At 36.7% G+C, this 23,186-nt stretch overlaps 1 protein-coding gene across 6 annotated transcripts in view; it reads left to right on the forward strand.

Annotated features, from left to right (window-relative positions):
• The first annotated feature begins 7,987 nt into the window (after nt 1-7,987).
• The window catches only part of LOC120777162 (protein alan shepard), a 153,186-nt gene continuing 137,987 nt past the window's right edge, over nt 7,988-23,186 (forward strand). For all 6 annotated transcript variants that reach the window (XM_040108304.1, XM_040108306.1, XM_040108311.1 and 3 more), the window contains exon 1: nt 7,988-8,038. In XM_040108304.1, coding sequence (XP_039964238.1) covers nt 8,021-8,038 — 18 coding nt within the window. In that variant the 5' untranslated portion in view covers nt 7,988-8,020. The remainder of the gene's footprint in view (nt 8,039-23,186) is intronic.

The following is a 23,186-nucleotide window of genomic DNA, read 5'->3' on the forward strand; positions in this document are numbered from 1 at the left end:
CATTTTTGAAGATACTGCTTCTTATCATTACGTCGAAATATTTCGTTATAGGTCAGCTGATTCCAAATTTATTATAACTGCATCTTGCTCAAGGTCATTAGGCCAGAAAATAATATTTTCTTTGTTTTAAAGTCTCATCAGCAATATTTTCAACAAACGTTGTAGCCGACTTCATAAGTATACCTTTTTTCCAAACAAATTCTTCAGTACAGTATGTCATTAATTGGAAGCGAAAAAGCAACATTTTTTTCTACTCAAATATGTCATATTGTATGCCTGCAAAAGTGTTTTCTAACTTCAGCCGAAATTCATTGTATTTGGGTGGAATTTTAAAGTGAAAATAGTCTTGCTGTGCAAATGTGCCAAAAGTGGTTTGGCCGATTTAAAAGTGATGATTTTAGTTTGGAAGACGAAGAATGTCTGGATTAACAAAAAAAGATCAGGAACTGGATACATTATACGTTGAAGATTGTTGCCAAACACTGAAAGAGTCTACAAAATATTTAAAAGTCACTCAAACGGTCATTTCGAAACGTTCAAAAGCTTTTACGATAATCCTTAACGCAAAAGATAAACTGCTAAGCCAGCCAAATCAGCGGGAAACCGAATATATTGGGTAGTCGAAAAAGTCTTTTCGTATTTTGTCTATGGATGTCGTTGCAGTCGTAAATCTCCAGTGCTACCAATCACATTGTGTCACATAGTGTTAAAAAGGTGAGATTTTAAACTTCATTCGACCAAAAAAAAAATAAATTGGGGGAAGTTGCTAAAAAGTTACAGCTGTTCAAAAATGACTGTAAATATGTAATAAAGAAATTCTAGTACGACAATAATGTGCGAAAAAGGTCATGGTCCAAACGTGGTGAATATCAACAAATGATCTCAAAGCAGGGATTGACGCCTCGAAGGGTTATGCTGAGTGTTTGATATGATTGGAAAGGAATTATCCACTATGAGCTGTTCCAGCTTTAGATCGAATGATTGATTCTGCGTTTTACTGGTCAACAACGAATGAGATTAAACTGTCAAGCAATCGAAAAAAATGGCCAGAACTGAATCAACAGAAAGAGCTTCACCTTCCATCGGGATAATGCTAGACCACACACATCTTTGATGACTCGGCAAAAACTGGGAGAGCTTGGCTGGGAAGTATTGATGCATCCACCATATCGCCCTGACCTCGCACCATCGGACTACCATTTGTTTCGGCCAGGAATTCGCGAGAAGACATGAGACAGTATTTTTCCAGATCTTGCCCCTTCTGACTACCAGTTGTTTCAATTGATGCCGAGTATCATCACTGGAATACGATTCACATCAGAACAGTGTACCAAAAATTTACTTGATTATTTTTGACCGCTAATTCGATGCGGTTGGAATGGAAAAATTGCCAGAAAGACAGAAATCCAATGGAGTAATTTTTATAAAATAGTGTAAATAACATCTCAGTGATTACTTTTTTTGTCTAAAAATTTGGAAAATGAAAATTAATTTTTCGAGTCATGGTGTCATATTAAATTAAATATTGTTATGAATATTCTTATTATGTTGATAATTCGTTACAGAGATACACAGAGTAAAACCAGCGAGGTCGTTTTTGCAAAAGATTCAGGTCTTTTGGCACAAGCCTAGCATTGACATGTTTCATACACAAAACTGAACCAAAATGCGTTGAATCGCCCCAAAAATAGATGTTGAAAGCCGCTGCTATTTCTCTCTTGCCAACATAATGATTTTCAAGCACGGTTTCCTTAACTTTTTCGATATTATTGTTATTAACAGTGATGAATGGACGACTCGCAACCGACAATTCATAATAGCATAATGACGTTTGCTTACACAGTTCCATTCTCTTTTAGTTTTTTAAATAAAAGTGAGCACTGCCACGGTTTTTCTACACATTTTCTCAATGTCTCACTCAACAACTGAATTCTTTATAATATGTACTTATATTCATCAAAACAGTTCATAAGTGTGCTAATTCCATCCGCTTTGGGTAGATCTTTAACTATAGCATTGGAAAAATTTTAGAATAGCTCAAGAATCCTCCAATATAATCGGTTAAAGCTAAAAAGTTTATTGTAAAGTGCTATTTTTTAAATATTTCATCCAATTTAAATAGTGCTTTGTAATTAAATATGCCTTTATATTATGTCCACACTTAACTGTAAAACATATCTTCCTGCCGTTTATTTGAAATGTGATTTTAGATCATTTACTTTTTGGTCAATATACAAAGCTCTCGTTTACTTTCACTTTTCTTCGTTTTGTTTATTTAAAGACATTTGCTTATCATGCATCACAAAGCCACAAGACACCAGCGACACTTGGTATATACATTACAGACATTGTTTTTATATATAGATGCGTTAAAAAATAAGCTAATATTCTGCGTAGACATATACAAATGTATTTATATACGAGTTTATAGTGAAGGAGAGTTTTTGAATAGAATTAATGCAAAGAAATTTTAATTAAAGCAAATACACTGCTCTTTCGAGATAAGAGATAAAATATTCGTAGTTAGATTCACATTAAACAAGAAAAACTAAACTACAGCTGCACATAAGCTGTAATACCCTTCACGGGTGCATTTTTGTAGACAGAAATGGTATAAAAGTGTATTTTTCTTGATTAGAATCGATCATTTTGAATGACAGCTACTTATATGCTATAGTGGTCCGATCTGCACAATTTCTTTGAAGATTGCTTCAGAGAATTATCCATGCCAAATTTTAAGAAGATATATATTCAAATGGGAAAGTTTTCTCTACAAGAACTTGATTTTCAGCGGTCTGTATGTATAATAAAGTTATATCCCATAGTGGTCCGATGTCGGTGATTCCAACAAATGAGCCGCTTTTTGGGAAGAAGAGAATGTGAGCAAAATTTCAGAACGATATTTCAAAAACTCAGAGTCTAGTTTGAGCATATACAGACGGGCATGGCGAAATCGACTCAGCTTGTCATGCTGATCATTTATATACATACATATATGTTTATTTTAAAGGGTCGACGTTTTTTGTGTGGGTGTTAAAAACATCCTGGAAGGCTTACTGTATAATGTTCAGGTAATAAATGTGAATATTTATCTATTTCACATATATATGTAATAAAAATTTAAAGAGAGTAGTGTAAATTCCAGCTGCTTCTGCTTCATTTATACAAAGGTATTTTCGAACATATTTGTATATAGAACGAAAAAATAAATATGTACATATATATACTTATATATTTATGTTAAATTTAAAAATAATTGAGCGTGATCTTGCAACCGTTAGCAAAGAGTAAATACCTCGAAGCAGCACTACAACACCCACGCCAATCAACATGCACACCTACAACCTTACCGAAGTATACAAGAGCGGGGATTTCAAAAGAACTTTGAACTATACGTACATATGTATATGTATATTCCCAACCAAAAAAAAATATATAAATACATATACATATATATATTTGTCATTTATTTCATTTTTATATTTACTTTGTAGTCTTCTATTTCTTTAATGAAATGAAAATTCCACGCACGCAACGGGAAGCGCATTTACTCATTCGCCAGCGCCCACAAGCGCCGAAATGTATGCTAGCAAACACGGCCTAAGGATGCACAAACACATTCGATCATAACACACACTCGAACATATAATAACAAACAGGCAGGCTTGTGTATATATTCCATCACAGCACATGGGCAAATATTCATTGCACAGCGGGGCGTATTTGAACAAAAAACATTTGGAAAAAGTATATTTTAGCGAATATCACGCACTGCTTCCTATTGACATGTTGCAAGGGGTTTTTCTGTGAGTGTGAAAAACAAAAACACACACATATGCGACTTAAATGAATCTATACACAGGGAGAGGAATTTGGTTTGAGAGGGGGGCTCTACCCACTAAATAAATATCAAGCCAGCACGAGGGAGCTACAGCCGCCGGTTGCTATGCTCTATTTATGACCAAAAAAATCAACTTGCAGCCACTCAAAAACTTTAAGAGGAATTTCTATGCAGAACGGGCGACGCGAAGACAGCTTGCCACAGCCAATGATGCCAACGCAAAGAAAACACCCATTCATACATACAACGAGACAGACTCTGCTATGCAACACGACTTAATTAAGAACAAAGCAGCTTAGCAGTTGTTAAGATGTGGCCAACGCGCTAGCACACAAACACACAACCATACACATTCACCTCCTTATATAGTCTACGCTTAAGTACAAGAAGAAGTTATTCCAGCCGACGCGCTTGGAATAACAAAAATGAAATTTAATGAAATTTAAAGTAGAATTAGCAGCAGTACTACTGCCAACGCAGAGTAACGTTCGACTAAGAAAAGTCAGATATTGCCAAAAACAACAACAGTTTTGCTGTGGCAGAGTCTAAGACAGCACTAATACCAACTGCGAAATGTACTTGAGAACATAGCATATAGTAGCCGCAATAGTAGTACGGTGCTTTTATAAAAGTTTGCACTAGTTTGAGTTATTAAGTCGCACAGTGGGCGTAGAAAGTAGCTGACAGTATAAAAAAAACCTTTGCTGGTATGGTTAAAACATTAAACATTGTGTTGGAATTAAAATGTTGCCTGCTTAAGTAACTAAAATTCCGATATTTCGGGATTGGCAAAACATTACAATCCCGAAATATCGGGATTTCAAAAAATAAAATAAAATTTGTCTGCATCTTTTAATAATTTACAGTATTTCGGAACTCGCAAAAAATTTCAATCCCGAAATATCGGGATTTATAATATGTTCTGAGTGGTTATTTTTTGGAATTTTTTATTATACAAAAGTACCATTTGAAGGAAATTATTGAATACAGAATTGTATAGAATATAAATATAAAGAATAACAAAAGTTGGTAATGAATGACTTGAATTTTCTGAATATTACCAACTTCAAAGACTTTGGTAGTACAATTATTTTTATTTTTTGTTTTTCAATTATAATGCAAAGTCGACTTTAACCTGAATAATTATTAGGGTATATTTTTTTCGGGATCCCGAAATTCAAGAGTACATTAATCGGGATTCAAAAAAAATTCTATTTCATTTAAAATTTTAAATATAAAATAATTTATTTTCCAATCTAGAATAGGAGACTCTGACCAATTGCATATAATGGTAATTTAGTCTATTGTTGTATTAAGAGTAAATTTTCGGGATTTTTGCGTTTATTTGTGCATATAATTATGTTGTTCTCGTATTTTTATAAAATGGGATCCCGAATTATGAATATGAAAAATATTCCTTAAAATTCAGGCTATAGGATATATTTTTTTTTAAGAATTATTTTACCATCTCTTTATTTCGTGAGGAACCATAAACAGGTTTGCATATATTCTTACTGTTTCATATCCATTTTTCAAGAAATTACTACTTTATTCTTTATTTAAATTAGAAAACTGTATTATTCCTCAATTCGGTATAACGAAAATGGATGTTCAATATTACTTAAATATTTTTTTTACTCAAATGTTGGGATCCCAAAAAAAAATAATTGCACTTTTTGGCATTCCGAATCTATCTGGAAATTTTATCTCACCTCATAAGATTTTGGGCATAAATTTAAAATACTTGCTGAGAATATTATATAATATTTTGAAGCTCGCCCAAAAAACCCGAAACTCCAATTGTGTACCCACTGTGCAACTGCATAATGAATTTATGGCATTCGCCGTGCCGCTGCGTTGCTGTGCACTTTATGAGAGCAAACACCAGCATGCTCATATAACGGCTTATGGCGACGTGTGTGTATGTGTGATTTTTGTGTCGCATCGCTAAGCTCTAAACTACACATTAATTTTATGAAGAATTTAAAATTATAAGTTAATACTTTAATCGGTGCTAAGCACGTAACGAGTTTAGTCTATTGTTTACAAAGGAACAATGCTGCTGCATTGATAAAACTCCGCTACTTTTGGGAAATGGGAGAAGATGTGCTTGAGTGCCTTTCACAATGCATTCTTTGCAACGTTGAAGCGGAGACAGCGATGGAGTATACTAAAAATATGCAAGGCGAATATAATGATTACTTCAGAGAATAGAGAACTTAATTAGAAATTATTTCAATGGGACTTTTAGGACCCCTAAGCGGTAATAAGTAATCAAAGGACTTAATGTCTTGAATGAAAATTATAAAAGACAGTTAAGTTATTTCTGTTCTTCCCTAATTTGTAAAAATTTTTAAGGCCCTATAATAATCTAAACTAGACACAAAAATTGTTTTTCTTCATTACAATCTTATAGCAATCTTCGAACAGTTGAACGCAAGTCTTTAAACTCCTTAGTTTTGTTTACTCATCCAAACAGTATTAGCCCTTGGTAGTTCTTAGAAAATGCTTGGGCTTGAATCGCAGCGGGATTGTCCGCATAGATTTCAGACTTTGCATATCCCCACAGGAAAAAGTCTAACGGTGTGATATCACACGACCTTGTTGAGCAATCGAGCGGCCGTAAACGTGAAATTATCTACTCGCCGAAAAATTCTCTCAATAAGTCCATTGATTGTTGCCATATGTGGGAACTGGCGCCGTCTTGTTAAAACCAAATATCGCCGAGATCACGATCTTCAATTTCAGGTATCAAATAGTCGGCTATCATGGCACCATTGACTGCTACGTTCTCAGCGGCATCATTTCTGAAGAAATATGAATTGATGATTTCACTGGCCTACAAATCACACCATTTTCTAGATGAATGACAGTTCTTGAACCACTTCAGGTTTTACTTCATCTCGCCGCAATTATTCTCTTCTTGGAACTTTCCATCTTTTAATTCTGCAATTTTCATCATTAGTATTTTAATAGTGCATTAGTTTGTTGCTTCACATGTGGTTAGTGTCTTTGCTTAAATTTTGGTTCACTTCAATAATAAGCGGTATTTTTTTTACATATACTAAAAATATCATAAGTTGAACGAAAACAAACTACGAGAACTTACTGTTTGGAACTTCAGATTACACTCATTTCACGAATGTGATATTAGAAACAGTTGGTTGCTAAAAAATTGCCTAGCACGTAGAATTTTTTATATCTAGTGTAGTCAGGGGGCGTGGACTCAAACCAACACTTTTTATCACACCAATCCCTAATTTTTCCTTCAGATTTGTTGATTAGTTATAATAATTATTAGATATATTACTTTATTTTCCAAAGTTCATACGTTGCCTACATTTAGGCTGACGTCCATGTAACAGAAAACAGAGTGACGAGAGCAGTACATTTTATTTCGAATTAATTAACCGGTTTTACGGAAACTGATGCCAAATAGTATCTTTAGGGGGCTAAGAAAGCATCACAAACAGATACTAAATTTAATTTACAAATAAAAGGTCGCTTAAAACTCGCAAACCATATTTGAAAAGCATGAAACATGCAGTAGTTTACGAAACTATTCGCACTTAGTTAACATAAAAATCACGTCGCCCAAGAGTAAAATGGCGATAGCGCTATTCTTATAGCTCGCCACAAACATTGCATACTTTCGGGGAGGCAAGCAAGGATTTCCTTGCAGCCACTAAATATTTGCTCTTACTTCCCAACGTACGAAGTAGTACAGCGCAAATACGCAAAAATATTTCTAAGAGCGTATGCAGTAAGAGCGAGCAGCAAAGAGCGCGCAAAGCGACACGAAATAGTTCTTCTTCGTTGCTAATTCGTTTACTGCTGCTAGTGGACACGCTGCCCACACAACGCCGCATTGCCAATTTCATGCTGATTTTTTCGTTCGCCACATTTGCGCTCAGTTTTACTCAATTCTCTTTGCTGCAACGTTGTGAAGAATCAAAACAAGCGGATAAATTAAATATTAACGTAAAAATCAAACTAACACACATACAAACATACATATGTACATATGCAAAATTAGCTAATAAAGTCAAAAAATAGAAAAAGTATAGAAAAAAATATATTTTTTTACTAAAATAAAAAAAAAAATAAAAGTAAATATTTGCCAAGCGAGTTAATTGTGCAGAAGCGGCAGCGGCAGTCGATCAGCGGGCGAGACATACGATGTGCCTGTGCCATATGGTAAGGATTTCTTAAGCATGAAACACATTTGTCGCCTTCCACTACACGCTTGCCAGCCTTAGTATGCGTGGCTTTAAATTTTTCCTTGTCAACATATGTTGGAGAGACAACGCCACACACACACACACCCATACAAACAGTGATAAAACTAAGCTTTGTGTGTATGAGACGTCCTCTTGTGCGCGTGTATGTGCGGCCTTATGTGCATAAGTGGGATTGTAAAGTGCCGGCCGTAAATCTTGAGCGAATTTCGTTTCTATTTTTTAAACTAAAAGTGTGCATACATGTATTACTACTAGCTGTGTAAGTGTGTGTACTTCGTTTGGGGTTAGCTCTTTTATGAAGAACCCTTCTGCGCTTAAGTGTATGTATGCGTGTGAGTTCGTATGCGTTAGCCATATGTGTGTGTGTGCTAGCATTTTATTTGCGGCCATGATAGTGGCATGTTCTACTTGGTTGCATATTGTGTCTTTGTAAGCATGTTTAAGCTATATTTAACCAACATCATAAAGGAATTTTGCTTGATTATTTTTAGTGAGCGAATATTGTTTGGGCAGCTTCTTGAAATGATGCAGTTCGGGCAACTATGAGACGTTTGGGTGCATAAATAAACCTTTTATTACATTGATTATATTTGTTCCATTTGTATATAAGAATGCATTTTTGCTTGTATGCTTTGCAAGTCTGTATGCAAATAATTGCCTTCAAAAATAGAATTCTTACGGTTTTACTTTAGGTACCGCCATTTATATAGGTCTAAATAAGGTGTCTAAGAACTAATGTGTATAGTTTTCAATGAAGAGGAGGAAAATTATTATAAAGTATGCTCTGAAAGCGTGAAGTGTTCTGAAAACACTAAATTTTCACATATTGTTGTCACGTAGCATAAGAATAGATAAGAAACTGAAAAGATCATAAATTATATGTTATATAGAGTCTATTTGGATAATACAGTTCCCATTACGTTTTTCTTTTTTTTCTTTATACTGTCATGAAACAAAATCTGCGCCATAAGGCTACAACTGCAGAGCATTCAAGGGATTATGTTGGTTTTTTATGTACTCTAAATAAAAGTTAGGGACTTACCTCCGACTATAGTCTTCTTCTTCTTTACTGGCGTAGACACCGCTTATGCGGTTATAGCTGAGTTTACAACAGCGCGCCAGTCGTTTTTCATTTTCGCTGTTTGACGCCAATTGGAGATTCCAAGTGTAGCCAGGTTCTTCTCCATCTGGCCTTTCTAACGGAGTTGAGGTCTTCCTCTTCCTCTGCTTCCCCCGGCGAGTACTGCGTCGAATAATCTCAGAGAAGGAGTGTTTTCATCTATTCAGACGTTATGACCTAGGCAGCGTAGCCGCTGTCTCATAATTCGCTGAAATATGTCAATGTCGTCTATATATCTCATACATCTCATCATTTCATCGAAGGCGATATTTGCCGTGGCCTACGCGCAAAGAACCATAAATCTTTCGCAGAACTTTTCTCTCGAAAACTCGCAACGTCGACTCATCAGTTGTCATCGTCCATGCACCATACAGCAAGATGGGGATGCTGAATAACTTGTACAGTTTGGTCTTTATTCGCCGAGAGAGGATTTTACTTTTCCATTGCCTACTCAGTACAAAGTAATACCTGTTAGCAAAAGATATTCTGCGTTGGATTTCAAGACTGGCATTGTTGTTGATGTTACTACTGGTTCCAAGAAAGACGAATTTATCTACGATTTCGAAGTTATGACTGTCAACAGTTACGTGGGAGCCAAGTCCCGAATGCAACGACTGTTTGTTTGATGACAGGATATTTAATCTTGCCTTCGTCAATATCGGAACGCTTTACTTCTTTGTCCAACCCGGAGAAAGCAAAACTTATAGCGCGGTTGTTATGGACAAGGATATTGATGTCATCTTCTCTATTCAGCTTTGCAGCTCGAATTATTTTCTCCAGCAGTAAATTGAAGAAGTCGCACAACTGGTCTGTAGCCTCTTTTGGTTTGGTTAGGTTAGTTTAGGTAAATTCTCATGAAGCCACGAATAATTCCAGTTGGACTGCTAGAAACGCTTGTTGGTCATGAAGCCTAGAACTCCTAGATGTGAATCAAACAAATCGTCACATAATGACGAAACGCTTAGTGCTAGCCTCAAATTTATTGAGCTGGCAAAAGTCTACTCCAATCAATTCAACGGGTTCGTGGGGCGAAAGCTGGATAGAGAAAGGAAAAGTTTATAGCTGTTTCACATTTCATCAATGGGTCTTTTACGTTCCACTATACTAGTATGCGAGAAGGCTTTCGCAACCCCGTAAATGCTGGTCATGCACTCCTTGACTAGCTTTGAGTGCATGTCCGCAAGAAGCTCTGTAAACGGATTGGCACCTCCTTAAAAGAATCCGATTTTCGGAGAAATAAATCCGTGGCACAGTGGTCCAAGTTCTCAGAGATGATATTGAAGTGAGAGAGGTTTTCGAATTGTCCCTTTCTGGGCTATTTAATGTGTCCAGTAAAGTGCCATCGGTTTTTAGTTGTTTTCAAAATTGTATTGCACTTAAATATTAAAAAATTCTTGGAGAATTCTAAAAAAATTTTCAAATGAAGAAAGGCAAGAAGGGAAACAATAAACCAGTTCTACATAGATATTATTTGAGAAACTTTACAATATTTCTTAAATCCATTTACATTTTACCCGTCAAGGTTAGTTTAAAAAGTCCCTCCAGTGACAAAAACCAACAACAATATGACTTGAACAGCTTAAAATGCGGGTCCGTTTTGATCACTAACACTCATTAATAAAATTAGTTAAATTTTTTACTTTGGATCCACTGAAGCTTAACACCCTTCACAGATGCATATTTTATGTCAAAAGGAGAGGTATAAAAAGTGTCTATCTTTATTTTTATCGGAAAAATTCGTGTGAAAAATTTCAAAACAATAACTCAAAAACTGAGAGACTAATAATACAGACGGTCATGACCAAAGGCTCATCACTCTGATCATTGTTGACACTTTTTAGTTTTCTTCTAGGTGTTACAAACATCGTAGCAAACCGGGCATAAATCTTTTTTACTATAAAACCTTGAAGTATGGTTTCCTGATTATTAATACGTACAAGCAACTATATCATAGGTCACAACAACAATTAATTTCCCCCAATGATTTCAAGTTTCAAAAACAGTTCTTTATGCATTTCTATTATTTAATTATAACTTCTGATTAGCCTGTGCCATAGTCCGGGAATATTCCGATGAAAACGAGAAAAAGTAACCACGCCTTGTACCGTTTGATAACGGACAAGAAAAAATCGCAATAATAATTACCATACAAATTAGTGTCAAACATCGAGTGACGTCCGTTGTACGCCATCGCCATCGCAATCGCAATGTCATGCAACCATACACACATACCTACAAACAAATACATATAATCTCATTTATAACACATTCACACATAAATACATAACTGCGATGGATGTTGTGTAGATAATATACGGATATTTAGCGTGTGAATGGAAACAATGGACGCAGGCAAAAAATATTAATGTATTTTGCTATTCTCCTGGTGGCTGGTGTAAAAGTGAAAACGAAAATGGCATGAAAAGCGAATAAGCTAATATTTTCATTGAACAAAAAACTAATTTCCTCTTGACACTAACGTCATTGACAAGCTAATTTCATGCCCCAACACACAGATTTTCTATTTTTCTTTTGCGTTTTAATGCTGGCGTCTTTTTTTCTTTTTTTACTTCTTTTGGAGGGTGTTTACAATTTTTATCAGAATTAAGCATACGATAAGGAAACAGAGATTGTACTCATGTTTTTCCAAGAGAATTTGGGTTTGTTGAAGTTATTATTATTTCTTCAACTTTTTTTCATGAATTTTACAAGCAACTTTTATCAAACAAGTTCACAAGGAAATACCAGGGACAATTGATTGATGCAATTGATTGAAACAATGATTGGATTGTAGAGGCATAAGTAAGCAGGTTGATTCACAAGGAGTTTTTCCCTTCGGAAGTTGATTACATATTTAAACCTTTTAAGGTTGTAATCAGTCATTAGCAACTTGGTATGGCGCATGCGTAGGAATTGGTGCTAATGCTTCTCCCTACCCACTGATTCATCCCTGCAACTCTTTTCCGGTGTGGGGTCGAACCGCAATGAAAGGTTCCGGTCCTACCATGTTGGTGAATGCTGCGGAGTGGGCAATCCCATCAGTCAGTTCATTACCGGCTATGCCTTTGTGACCTAAGACCCAAATAAGGTGCACTTGGTAACAATCTGATAGACTATTCAGTCGTTCTAAACACTTCAGCACCAATAGGGATTTAATCTCGTACGCAGCGTTAGCTTTGAGTGCCGCTTGACTATCATGTATAGCTATACGTTCATTGCCACAGTTTCGTTGGAGCTATAACTCTACCGACTTATAGCAAAGACCTTTGCTTGGAATATGCTCGAACATCTACCCATAGGTATGGAGAGTTTTGTGTGTGATCCTACGACTTGTTGAGTCGTCGGTGTACCATTTGATTGTACTGTCCCTAAGCTCGAGAGCGGAATCGTTCCATTCGGCCTTATTAATGAGGGTAGCTTTAAACTTTCTAGTGAGGTTAACCCTTTTGGTACTGCTATTTCTTGGGAGAAAATCCAGTGGTATTTCGCCATTTAGTTCATTCATGCGTTGGGAAGAGATTACCTTACCTCTGCCAAAACCTTCTGCTGTCATTTGAGTGTTTGGCGATTTGACCGATTACCAGTTGAAACGGTGTGAGTTCCAGCAAGACTTCTAGTGCCGCCATTGGACATGTGCGTATGGCAGCCGACAAGCAGACGTAGGCGAGTCGTTGCAGGTTCGATAGTCCTACCGAAGTCCAAGTCACCACTCCATATGTGATAATCGGTCGAACGATCATGTTGTACAACACCTTATAATCCTTGGCTTGCAGCCCCGGGATCTACCAACAAGCCGATTGGACACCATAGGAGCCGTCGTATCTTTGACCGTGGTCAAATCAACATGCTGACCAAGATATTTGACCATATTAGTCATCTCTCTGTCTCTCCCCGAGGTTTAGGTTTCTGAAGCCTCCATCTCATAAAAGGGACTATGGTCGTCTTCAAGGGGTTGATGTTTAGTCAGACACTTCTGCACCATCTCTTGACTAGGCTTAATCCCCTTTGTAAGATATCGCAGAGAATGTCCTGAAATTTTCCTCTGGCTATGAGAACAATGTCCTCTGCATACCCATTCTTAGTTAGCAACACAAGTAAGTTGCGCACGTAGAAGGGCTGAAGCTCTCTCCTCCGTACTGGTCGCATAGGTTCCGTCATATCTTTTAGTGGCTAGTCTTGTGTCAATCTTTCCCTTCCCAGAGCCTTGTGCAGCCTTGCTGCTTCTGGTGTCGAGGAAACGCTTTCACAAAAATTCCTGAATTGTTTCTTGCTTTGCAAACCTAATCTCCTTATTGTAGGCAGTTAGGTTGCATCTATACTCATCCCAGTTCTCACTACGCTTGGCGTTGTTGACAATCTTAATTACCTTTGATCTGAGTTCTGAGAGTCTACTTGACTACCAAGGGCAGTTGCGTGCTCTGCTGATCGTTTTTAGGGGGCAGCTGCCGTGATATGCGCTTGTGATGGCCTGATTGAGAGCAAATAGCCTGTTGTCCATTCTAAAACCGTTGCAACTCTGTCTATCTTCCCCTCCCCATTAACATTTAGTTCTAACGTATCCCGACCTTTGGCCTAGTTGGGGTTTTTAGGAAGACGTTTAGGGGAATTTGCTTGCCTTCTACCCTTAGCCCGAATCTGAAGATCCTGTGGTGTATTATCTAAGACTTGCAATCTCCGTAGAAGTTATTCATATAACTGCCATACAAACTGAACGATCGGAATCAAGTTTTGTATTCTTTTGAAAAAGTTTTTGTTTGCGAAGGGTATGACAGTTTCGGTGCGACCGAAGTTAACTGTTTTTCTTGTTTTTTCCAAATTTGCATAATACAAATAAAATGTTGTCTACATTTAGGCTGATATTGCATAGGCAGAAAAAGAAAAGCAAGAAATATACCATACTTTAATTCCGATGAAAAAAAATATAAAAAAAAATAGGACGTAAACATCCATTCACATACTAATTCGTAGAACTACTTTCCATGGCACTGTGGTAAAATGCCTTTATGACATCTCAAATTTTAATACCTTTTTAATTAATACCGCTAACAACGTCACTGCCATTTGACAGTCACTGAGCGTGTAGCATTACGAAGCGCACAACACTTGAATCTTACTACCTCTTATAGAGAAGAGGCACAAGCAAAGTGTACTTTTTTAAATTTTAAGAATTTCTTAAATAAGATTCTTTATTAAGACTAATACCCAATTTTCTCAATTCTTTACGTAATTATTTTGTGCACTTGCTGCCACTCACATTCCTGCAATGCTGTCATCAAGTGTCATTTTCCTACGATCTTATACATTCTTGAGTTAGGCAATATTTTCCGCGTCCTTGCATGCCTGCGTATAATGCCTAGCATCTGCCAGCCCCACCCGAAAGTCCACTTTGCGCTAATCCGCATATTTTTCCACATCTCTAGCTTTTACATTGCAGTTGAATCAGCGTGATATTTTGCTTTTTTTTTTCTTGAAATTCCTTTGCATTCTGCGGTTAAGTGTGATTCCAACAACGTGCACATCCATATAATATATATGTATATATACAACTGCCACAACTAAATATATTGTGCTGTGCATGTATTGGTATTGTAACGGTGACGCGTCGCGACGGTAGCCATTATAGCCAATTTTCTATCATTGCTTTCATCATCTTCCGGTCGGTTCCGGTGGAGCACTTACGCGTCCGTGATTATTTTTACTAAAATGCGGGCATCCGTGCACTTACCCTATTCAGCGCCCACGCGAAAGCACACAAACCGTTATACATAGATACAAATACGTAACATTCTGCCTGTACCCAGCAGCCGCTTCTTCATCCCGAATTCCTTGACACCCTCGTTGACTTTCCCTGCCGCAAAGCTCGTCAGCCTATCAGTCAGCCAAATGAGGTTTTATTTTATTTCTTTTTATTTCTAGTGCGATTTGTTTGAGATATCCCATTTATATGTATTTATGTATATGTACATAACTAACCATTTACATTCTCTTCACTTTTGCTATTTCCCTTTTGATATGCCATTACGGCAACAGGTTGCTGTCGGAGGGAAATAGGCGCTTCTTTCAACTGCGTAGTGAAGTGGGTAGTTTTCGTGCTTTGCGACTCTCGACGTCGCTTTCCTAATCTTCACGTAGAACATTTCAGTCAATTTTTATAATTCTCCACGCTTGCTTTCTTAATATTATCCGTCTATATGTACTTTTATGCGTGAGCCTACCGCATTTGTGGTCATATATATTATATAAAAGGTGGACATTCGTCATTCGTTGAAGGCGCTCATTGAATACATAACTTTTGACCAACGGAAGTCGACACGTACGCGGATAAAAGTGATAAGAAGGAATAAATCTAACAATGTGTAATTAAAGTTTGTGTTTAAATTTAAAGTTCAGTGAACAAGAACGCAGTTAGAATTGTTTTAAAACATGGCAATATATACATCGCGATTGTGGTGAATTTTAACTCTTATGAATTGTTGGTCCTAAACAAACCTGTTGTTAGTGATATTCATAAGCATATGGACAACTAAATGGTTTTATAGTTTTTTTTACATAACTTAACCCTATTTTAATACGAACACATTATTATTGCATACTTTTGAGCGCCGAATTCAAGACAACCCATAATCTTGATAACAGCTGTTACATCATATAAGCGGCTATATACACTTGTAAGTTGCGAAATATTGACCTTTTTTCTAATCTATCGAATATGCTTAGTACATACAAGTATTCTCTGAAAATTTGAAGTTAACCCGACAAATAGTTTCGGAGATATGAGGGCGTGCGCTAAAGGGTTTATTGGGTCGGGGCTGGTAGTACTCTTGAAGCCGCTGTGGATAAAATTCAGTCCTTGCTCATGATTAATTCTGAAGTGTATTGTGATCAGCTGGATAAATTGAATGATGTACTTAAACAGAAGAGGTGTAGTGAACCACCAGAATCATGCGAGATCTCATGAAAGTTTTATGTTTGCTTCAATATTCTCCAGATTTAGCACTTTTGAACTATTAGTTGTTCCAGACTCTGCACGAGTTTTTAGATGGGAGAACCTTAACATCAAATCAAGACGTCACAAAAAACACATTTTATGAAAATAAGCTATGGGAATCCAAAAGTTATCTAAATAAATCGCCTGTTATTAAATCTTGAGAAAGTATCCAGCAGGCAAGTAGTGTTTCGAGATGTTTGGTATTGTATCTCTCAACAGACGCTCTCCTCTATTAATTTTTCACGATAACACAGAACAATCGAAGTGACTTGAGAAGTAGCTGAAGAAAGTGAAAGCGTAAAAGACTGGAGTTTATATTCAATTTAGTTATTGTATGTATATTATTCATGCTCAAACACACAAACGTATGTATGAATAGTTTAATTTCCCAGCGAAAAGATGAACGGGGAATCGGTATAAGAACATTCCAAGATATATGAACAACATTCTTATTTTTTATAAAACATTATAACCTCTCAGTTTATCACATCATTTTCATACCAATTTACATATCTTCCGAAATATCACTATTTATCAACACTATAAGAATTTGTTATAAATTCTAACCTTACTTTGTTTTTTCTTTACAGGTAAGTGATGCTTTGTGATTTGATTTTCTTTGTGGAGCGGTAAGTCTTTAATCAAAGCTTTATAATATTTTTTTAAATAAAAAAAACGCCATGCTTTAACTTCGAATAACTTCGATTACTAAATTGCCTTAAACATATTTCTCTCTCTATACTTTTTGAAACAATAATCCTTGATTACATAGCATTAATATCGTGTCCACTTGAAAGCAGATGGAAACTAGGTATACCGTGCTTCTTTAATCGGATATCGAATATATGAGCTGACGAGTATTTATGTTATTAAAAATAAATAGAGAAAATAAATAAGTAGAACGGTTTAAGGATTAAAAAATGTCATAATCACTTCTCTTAAACCTTAAGAAAAGGCTAGGAATTTAGCTTTATTCTAAATATTAGGGTGTGCCATTATGTTTTAAAAATTAAACGACCTTCACAACTGGTTTTTATATATTGCAGTCGCGAGGCCGAATTTTCTTTTTGCAGCAGTTAGAGCCGTATGAGAGCAATAACGCGCAGAATATACATTTCCAAGACTTTTCTGGCTTATTTGTGTAGACAAGCCAATTCACATAACGCCACAACAAAAGGTGTAGCGGTGTTAAAACTCAAACTTCTTGGAAAACAACAGGCCTCTGACGCGATTGAGCGCCGTCTTGTTGGAACCAAAGGTCGGCCAAATCAGCATTTTCCAACTCAGGCACGAAAAAGTCTTTAATAATGGTTCTATAGCATTCTTCATTGACAGACTGTAACATTATGACCAGCATCAATTTTGAAGAATCACTGATTCTCTCTGCCTATAAAGCACGCCAAACCGTGACTTTTTGAGGATGTAATGTCGTCTCAAAAATGGCTTGTCAATTCTCAATCCAAATGCCACAATTTCTCATATTAACATGTTCATTCAACCAACAATGAACTTCATCTCTACACAAGATTTTCTTATGAAAATCGAGATCAGAGGCCATCTCGTTTTGGACCCAATCACCGAACCTGCACGGAACATATTCCGGATTTAGTCTGCTCATTTCGACATGGCAAGCAAATTGAGTATAAATCATGTAGCGAAACCAGCTTCGAAAAAAGTTGAAACCCACATGTCTAAAACAAAAACACCCTTTATATCCGCTAAGTAAATATATACGTCGGTCATTCAATAACAAAAATAATATTGTCACAGCTCTTCTCCCTTTAATATAATTTTTTACACTCACCACTCTTGTTAACTTGTTACCACCGCGCCGAAATTGTCAAAGTTTGGTTCACTTTTTTCTCCTTCTTTCAATTTTGTGCAGAATTCTGTGTTGCTCGACCAACAGCGCTGTACTCTCCGCATATTTGTATTTGTAATAATATTGATTTTTGCGTGATTGTTATTTATTTTTCATCATAAAGGCTGGCGAATGTGTGCTAACAATTTCTGTCGCTTTGCGCTCATTTTTATTTCATTATTCTTTTATTTATTTTTCGTGCTTTTGTAATTTTTGTGCCAATAAATGGCATCATATTATTGAAATCGTGTTTAACTTTTTACGCGAGCCTTTCATTTTTATTGCCGAAAGTTTTTTCTTTTCTTTTTCGCACATTTTTGGCTTCTACACAGTTTCCCATGTAGCCTAAAGTGCATTCTTTCTTACAGAATCTCAACAACTCGCTTACACTTGGCCGCATGAACACAAGTGTATATTCACGCCTTAGGCGATACACATATCCCGTCGCATATGTGAAGGTTCTTACGGAAATTGGATATGTGAAAGTTTTCCTTTTTCTTTAATTTCAACCAAAAGTTAGGTGAGCTTAGCTTGGCAGACCATAAAAATCTCTGAAAAAGGAGGTAGTTCTGTATAGTATTTTCCACTTTTTAAGCATACTTGTTGGAGGAATGTGGAATGCAAGAGAAAAGTATTGAACAATGTCCACTGTCCATTGGAGACAGTGGTTTGAATCGACTTTCAATGTATAATTATAATAACAGGATTCTACTTCGAAAAATTATTAAACTATATATCAGTTCTGGATGTTCTGTTGGTCAAAAATAGTAAAATATCAAATTAGTTTTGAAAGGAAATGTTGAAACACGTCCCAAAGGTCCGTCACTACCATAAATAAAGTATATTTGCTCTTTCTTATCTCTCTTCTTTCTTTGCATGGCTTTGTTGTGTAATTTTGCAATTAATGCTTAGTGATCCGTACTAGTAATAGAACTAGATCCTAGTTCGAGTTATAGAACTTATGGAATTTGTTTGGTGGATTATCACGAATCAGCCTACTTTCTGGAACAAACTGACATCCACTTCATCTGTTCTTAAAAAAGTCTTAATTTGCTATACTTTTTATAAGAATTCTAAACCTTTGTGTTAGATCCCCCACTCTCCCCACTCTATATCTATCTCTATCCACAAAGATCTCGAACAAAAAAGTTGACATCTGACTCTTCGATCGAATATGGAATAATGTTTTCGATACAAGGTGTCCCAACTTTTATGTTTTCATTGACTGTTAAGAAAAGTCTTCCAAGCAATCTTATAGAATCGCCGCTGCAAATCCTAATTCTTGTTTCGAGAAAGTATCTGCGGGATGTTTGCTAGTTTCAAGGGACTTTATTTTCAGTACTAAAATTAACGTAAATCTTTCACATGCTCCAGAATCGTTGTCTAACGACTCCAGATTCGGAGCTTGTATTTTTAAAACAGAATACTGGGGTCACAAAAGAGCACATTCGTATAGAAATGTAATATCTTCATGCAGATTGTTTTGACTTTTGAAACCCCACGAATGAAGGTTAACCGAGGAAGCTATGCAAAGTCTATAAACCGATCGACCTGTGATAAAGTAGCAGTCAAGCCAATTTTATGGATCCTGATGATCTGATGCCGAAATGCTTAGAATATGTACAGAAGGTTTTATTCTTTTGATTTATGGTATATTTTACGTGGCGGGTCACAAACCCAGCGCACAACCCTGGGGAAGGATGATTCACCTTCTAAGTTTAGCTCGCTTTCAAATGGATGTGTTTGGCTACCCAGAGAATACTTGCTCAAAGACCGGAAGTCGTGAGCTGCTTGTGAAATATGTGAAATAATCATTTCTGGCCACTTTCAAGCGAATGGTGCTCAGAGATCTTTCCTCACTTGCGTGAACTTCTACACATGGCTGCATCCTAGAAGGTGTTCTCACTTAAAGGTCTATCAAGGAAAATTCTTTCTTTTGTATATTAATTTTCGGACTTTATATGTCTGATGCTGACAATATTTCCGGTATATTAAACTACTAGTTATAATATTTTGAGTTTAAACTTTTATACACCAACAATTTAAGGCGTTCAAAATTAAATGCAGCGAATATCTTTCTATGAAGCAACACAGCGGTGTTCACACTCCCCACTGGGGGCATGAACACGTGAGACTTTTAACAACAGTGCAGCGTTTGGAGTCTGCAGCGCTTCTTCTTCCTCGTTCTGTGCACAATAGCACCAAAGTAAAGCGATTTAGATGCAACAAACTGTGTATGTGGGTGCGCCCGTGGCTTGTCAACACCCGTGCAGCTGCTGCAACTGCTGCTTGGCATTGGAGCCAAATGCGTGCGGCAACAGGAACTCAACGCAGAGTTGCACCGACAAGCCTTCGTACTTGTACATATTTCGCGTACGGATTTGTGGTTTTCCACTCTGCAAGCGAAACAATTGCGACTATGCGGGTGAACCCCAAAAAATTTTCCTCTGCATCTTATTCCGTGATAAGTGCAACGTGCGGGAAGCGTAACCCCACACAACCTCCCTCAGGGGCTGCTGTGGCATGCAAATAGAGTTGTTGTTGTTGGTCATAGCTGCTGCCGTAACCATTCACCAATGACGATAATGTCTAAAGTGCGGACCTCAAGTGAAGAACTCATCCGCTTCTCCACCGTGCAGTCAAGGCGAACCTTCTGCTGATTGGTTGTGGCAACGTGCGGGTCGCGCAGGGCAAACAATAGCCCCATATACCCGTTAACTAAGTGCTTGTGTATATGTGTGTATGTGAATCGTCCCAATGGTGTGACAACTTTATCTTCCGCTCTAGAGCTTTCGAGCACTTTATGGAGTTCACGAGCACTTTTGCCACTCTAAAAGTTGCATATGTGCTTGTGTGTGTGGGTGCGTGAGAATAGTGCAAACTGCATACTTGAACTTTCGGTTGCCGAATTTCTTAATTACAAGCAACTACGCGTAATTTCATCAAGTGTTCGTGAGGTGTGCCGTTATGTAAAAGCACTTTGTAGGTTTGCATTTGTTTTTGTTTCTAGTTAGTGTAAAGACTGCACATCTAACTCTCGCAGCTAAAACCAACAGCACTCTCTTTGTTTTACACCACCCCGCGGCGCTGCCAACACCGTTATTCACTTATTAAAATATGCATTGCATTTACCGTTGGCAATTCCGTGCTTACTTTTTTGCAAAGTCGTTATAACGTAGCTTGTGTTTTATTAATTTAGAACTTTTGAAACTTTTATTGCGATTCTATATCTTTCTAGATATATGTATGCGGTCAAAATGGAGTATAAGACACTTAATGCCCTATAATGTTTTAGGTGGATATACTTATTTTGAAAATAGTACCCTTGATATTACACTGGATGGAAGCTTTGGAGAAGTGTATACTTTAAAGGGTATACCATTTAAAATATGTATAAGAGAAAGCCACTGGACAAAAATGGGATTAAGAAGTATACAATGTGATCAAATTAGACCCGGAATGACACATAACAACATGTTCACATAATGGGTAGTCACTTCGTATTTCTAATCAAAATTCATTTTATTTTTTTTATATTTTAGTAATAAATAAATAAATACATACCATTTTGGTCGACCGCTTTTTGCCACTTTTCTGCTAGAGACATTATTCTATCGGTGTAAAACTTTCATCAATGTAAATCGAAATTTCGAAATTTCCAGAACGGAAACGAGCGAACCATTGTTGTGCTACACGAACTGATACAGCATCGCCTCTGTAAACTTTACAAATTTCATTGGCGCCTTGCGTGTCTTTCTCGCCCCTTTTTATACAAAATTTTCAAAATATAGCGAATTTCTTCTTTATTTTCACTCATTTTTGAAATGCTGTAAATTAATTTTAACTTCCCCGTATTTAATTGTTTTTTTTTCTTTTAATTATATCTTAAAATCTCACCTATCCGACAATGATATACGACTGCAACGAGATCTACTGACAAAATACGAAAAGACTTTTTCGACTACCCAATATTTTAATACGATGTGTATTATCCCCACCGAATGCCTTTTGAAGCAATACATTCATGCCAACGCAACGCCAACGTTTTATTTCGAAAACCGAAAAAAGTTACAGGTAGCTAAATCTAACGAACCCACGGCTTTCGTTTCGTGCTTTGCCAAAAAAGAAACCACAATCAAGCTCGAATTCGCCGGCGCATTTCTGTTGTGAAAACTACATGCATTTTCTGTCAACAAATCCAGCCAGTTAGAACGAATTACTTCAGGTGGAGTTCTCAAAATAGCATTGTAGTATTTTTCTAACCGCTTGGCCCTCTGGAATGAATTCATGGTGAACCATACCACGTAATCAAAGAAAAATTACGGTTTTGGTTCATTTTTGGAGAACCATTCGCAAGATTATTGGAAAATTTCGACTCCATGTTTCGATCTACGTTCAACCTCCAGTATCCATACTAAACAATTAATGAATGTAGGGTCCTTAGCTCAAGTTTGTTAAGCATCTCTTTTGCGACCTCTACTCGGCGTCTTTTTTGCAATAGATTCTGCTCGTTTGCTACGAGTCTAGCTTTCACACACTTCATACCCAAAACATTAACCAAATACGCTGAGTTCATACAAAAGAGATGTAGTCATCCTCTGTTAACTCCATCATGTCAACATGAACGCTGTTTCTTTAAGTTTTTCAATGATACCGTTTATGACGTAGATGGGCAACATGCATGAGGCAAGTTTCGATGACTTCACTACCCTATCTGAAGGCTGGAACAATATAATACACGTGGGTCTACGATTTAATTAAAGGTTATAGTCATTCTAGTCAAAATACAAAAGGAATTCAAATATTGCATAAAAGGGTCGCAGAATCAATGAAATGATTGTTCCAACTTTTTTAAGGACAAGACCAGCAAAGTAGAGCAATTTGTGATAGATAAACGACAATTATTCAGTCTTTTTGTTTCTCAGAATTAGTTAATACATTGTGACAAAAATGTACCCATCAGTATTTATTTTGTTGCCTTCAAAGTAATCCCCACCAGATGTAATACACTTACGCCAACGATTTTTCCAGTCATCGAAACACTATTCATAAGCTCTTTACTACGGCCAAATAGAACTGATTATTGACCGTGTGTCCCTCTGGAACCAATTCATGATGCTCCAAACCACGAATAT

The sequence above is a fragment of the Bactrocera tryoni genome, chromosome 5 (assembly GCF_016617805.1).
Source record: "Bactrocera tryoni isolate S06 chromosome 5, CSIRO_BtryS06_freeze2, whole genome shotgun sequence".
NCBI classification, from domain to species: domain Eukaryota; kingdom Metazoa; phylum Arthropoda; class Insecta; order Diptera; family Tephritidae; genus Bactrocera; species Bactrocera tryoni.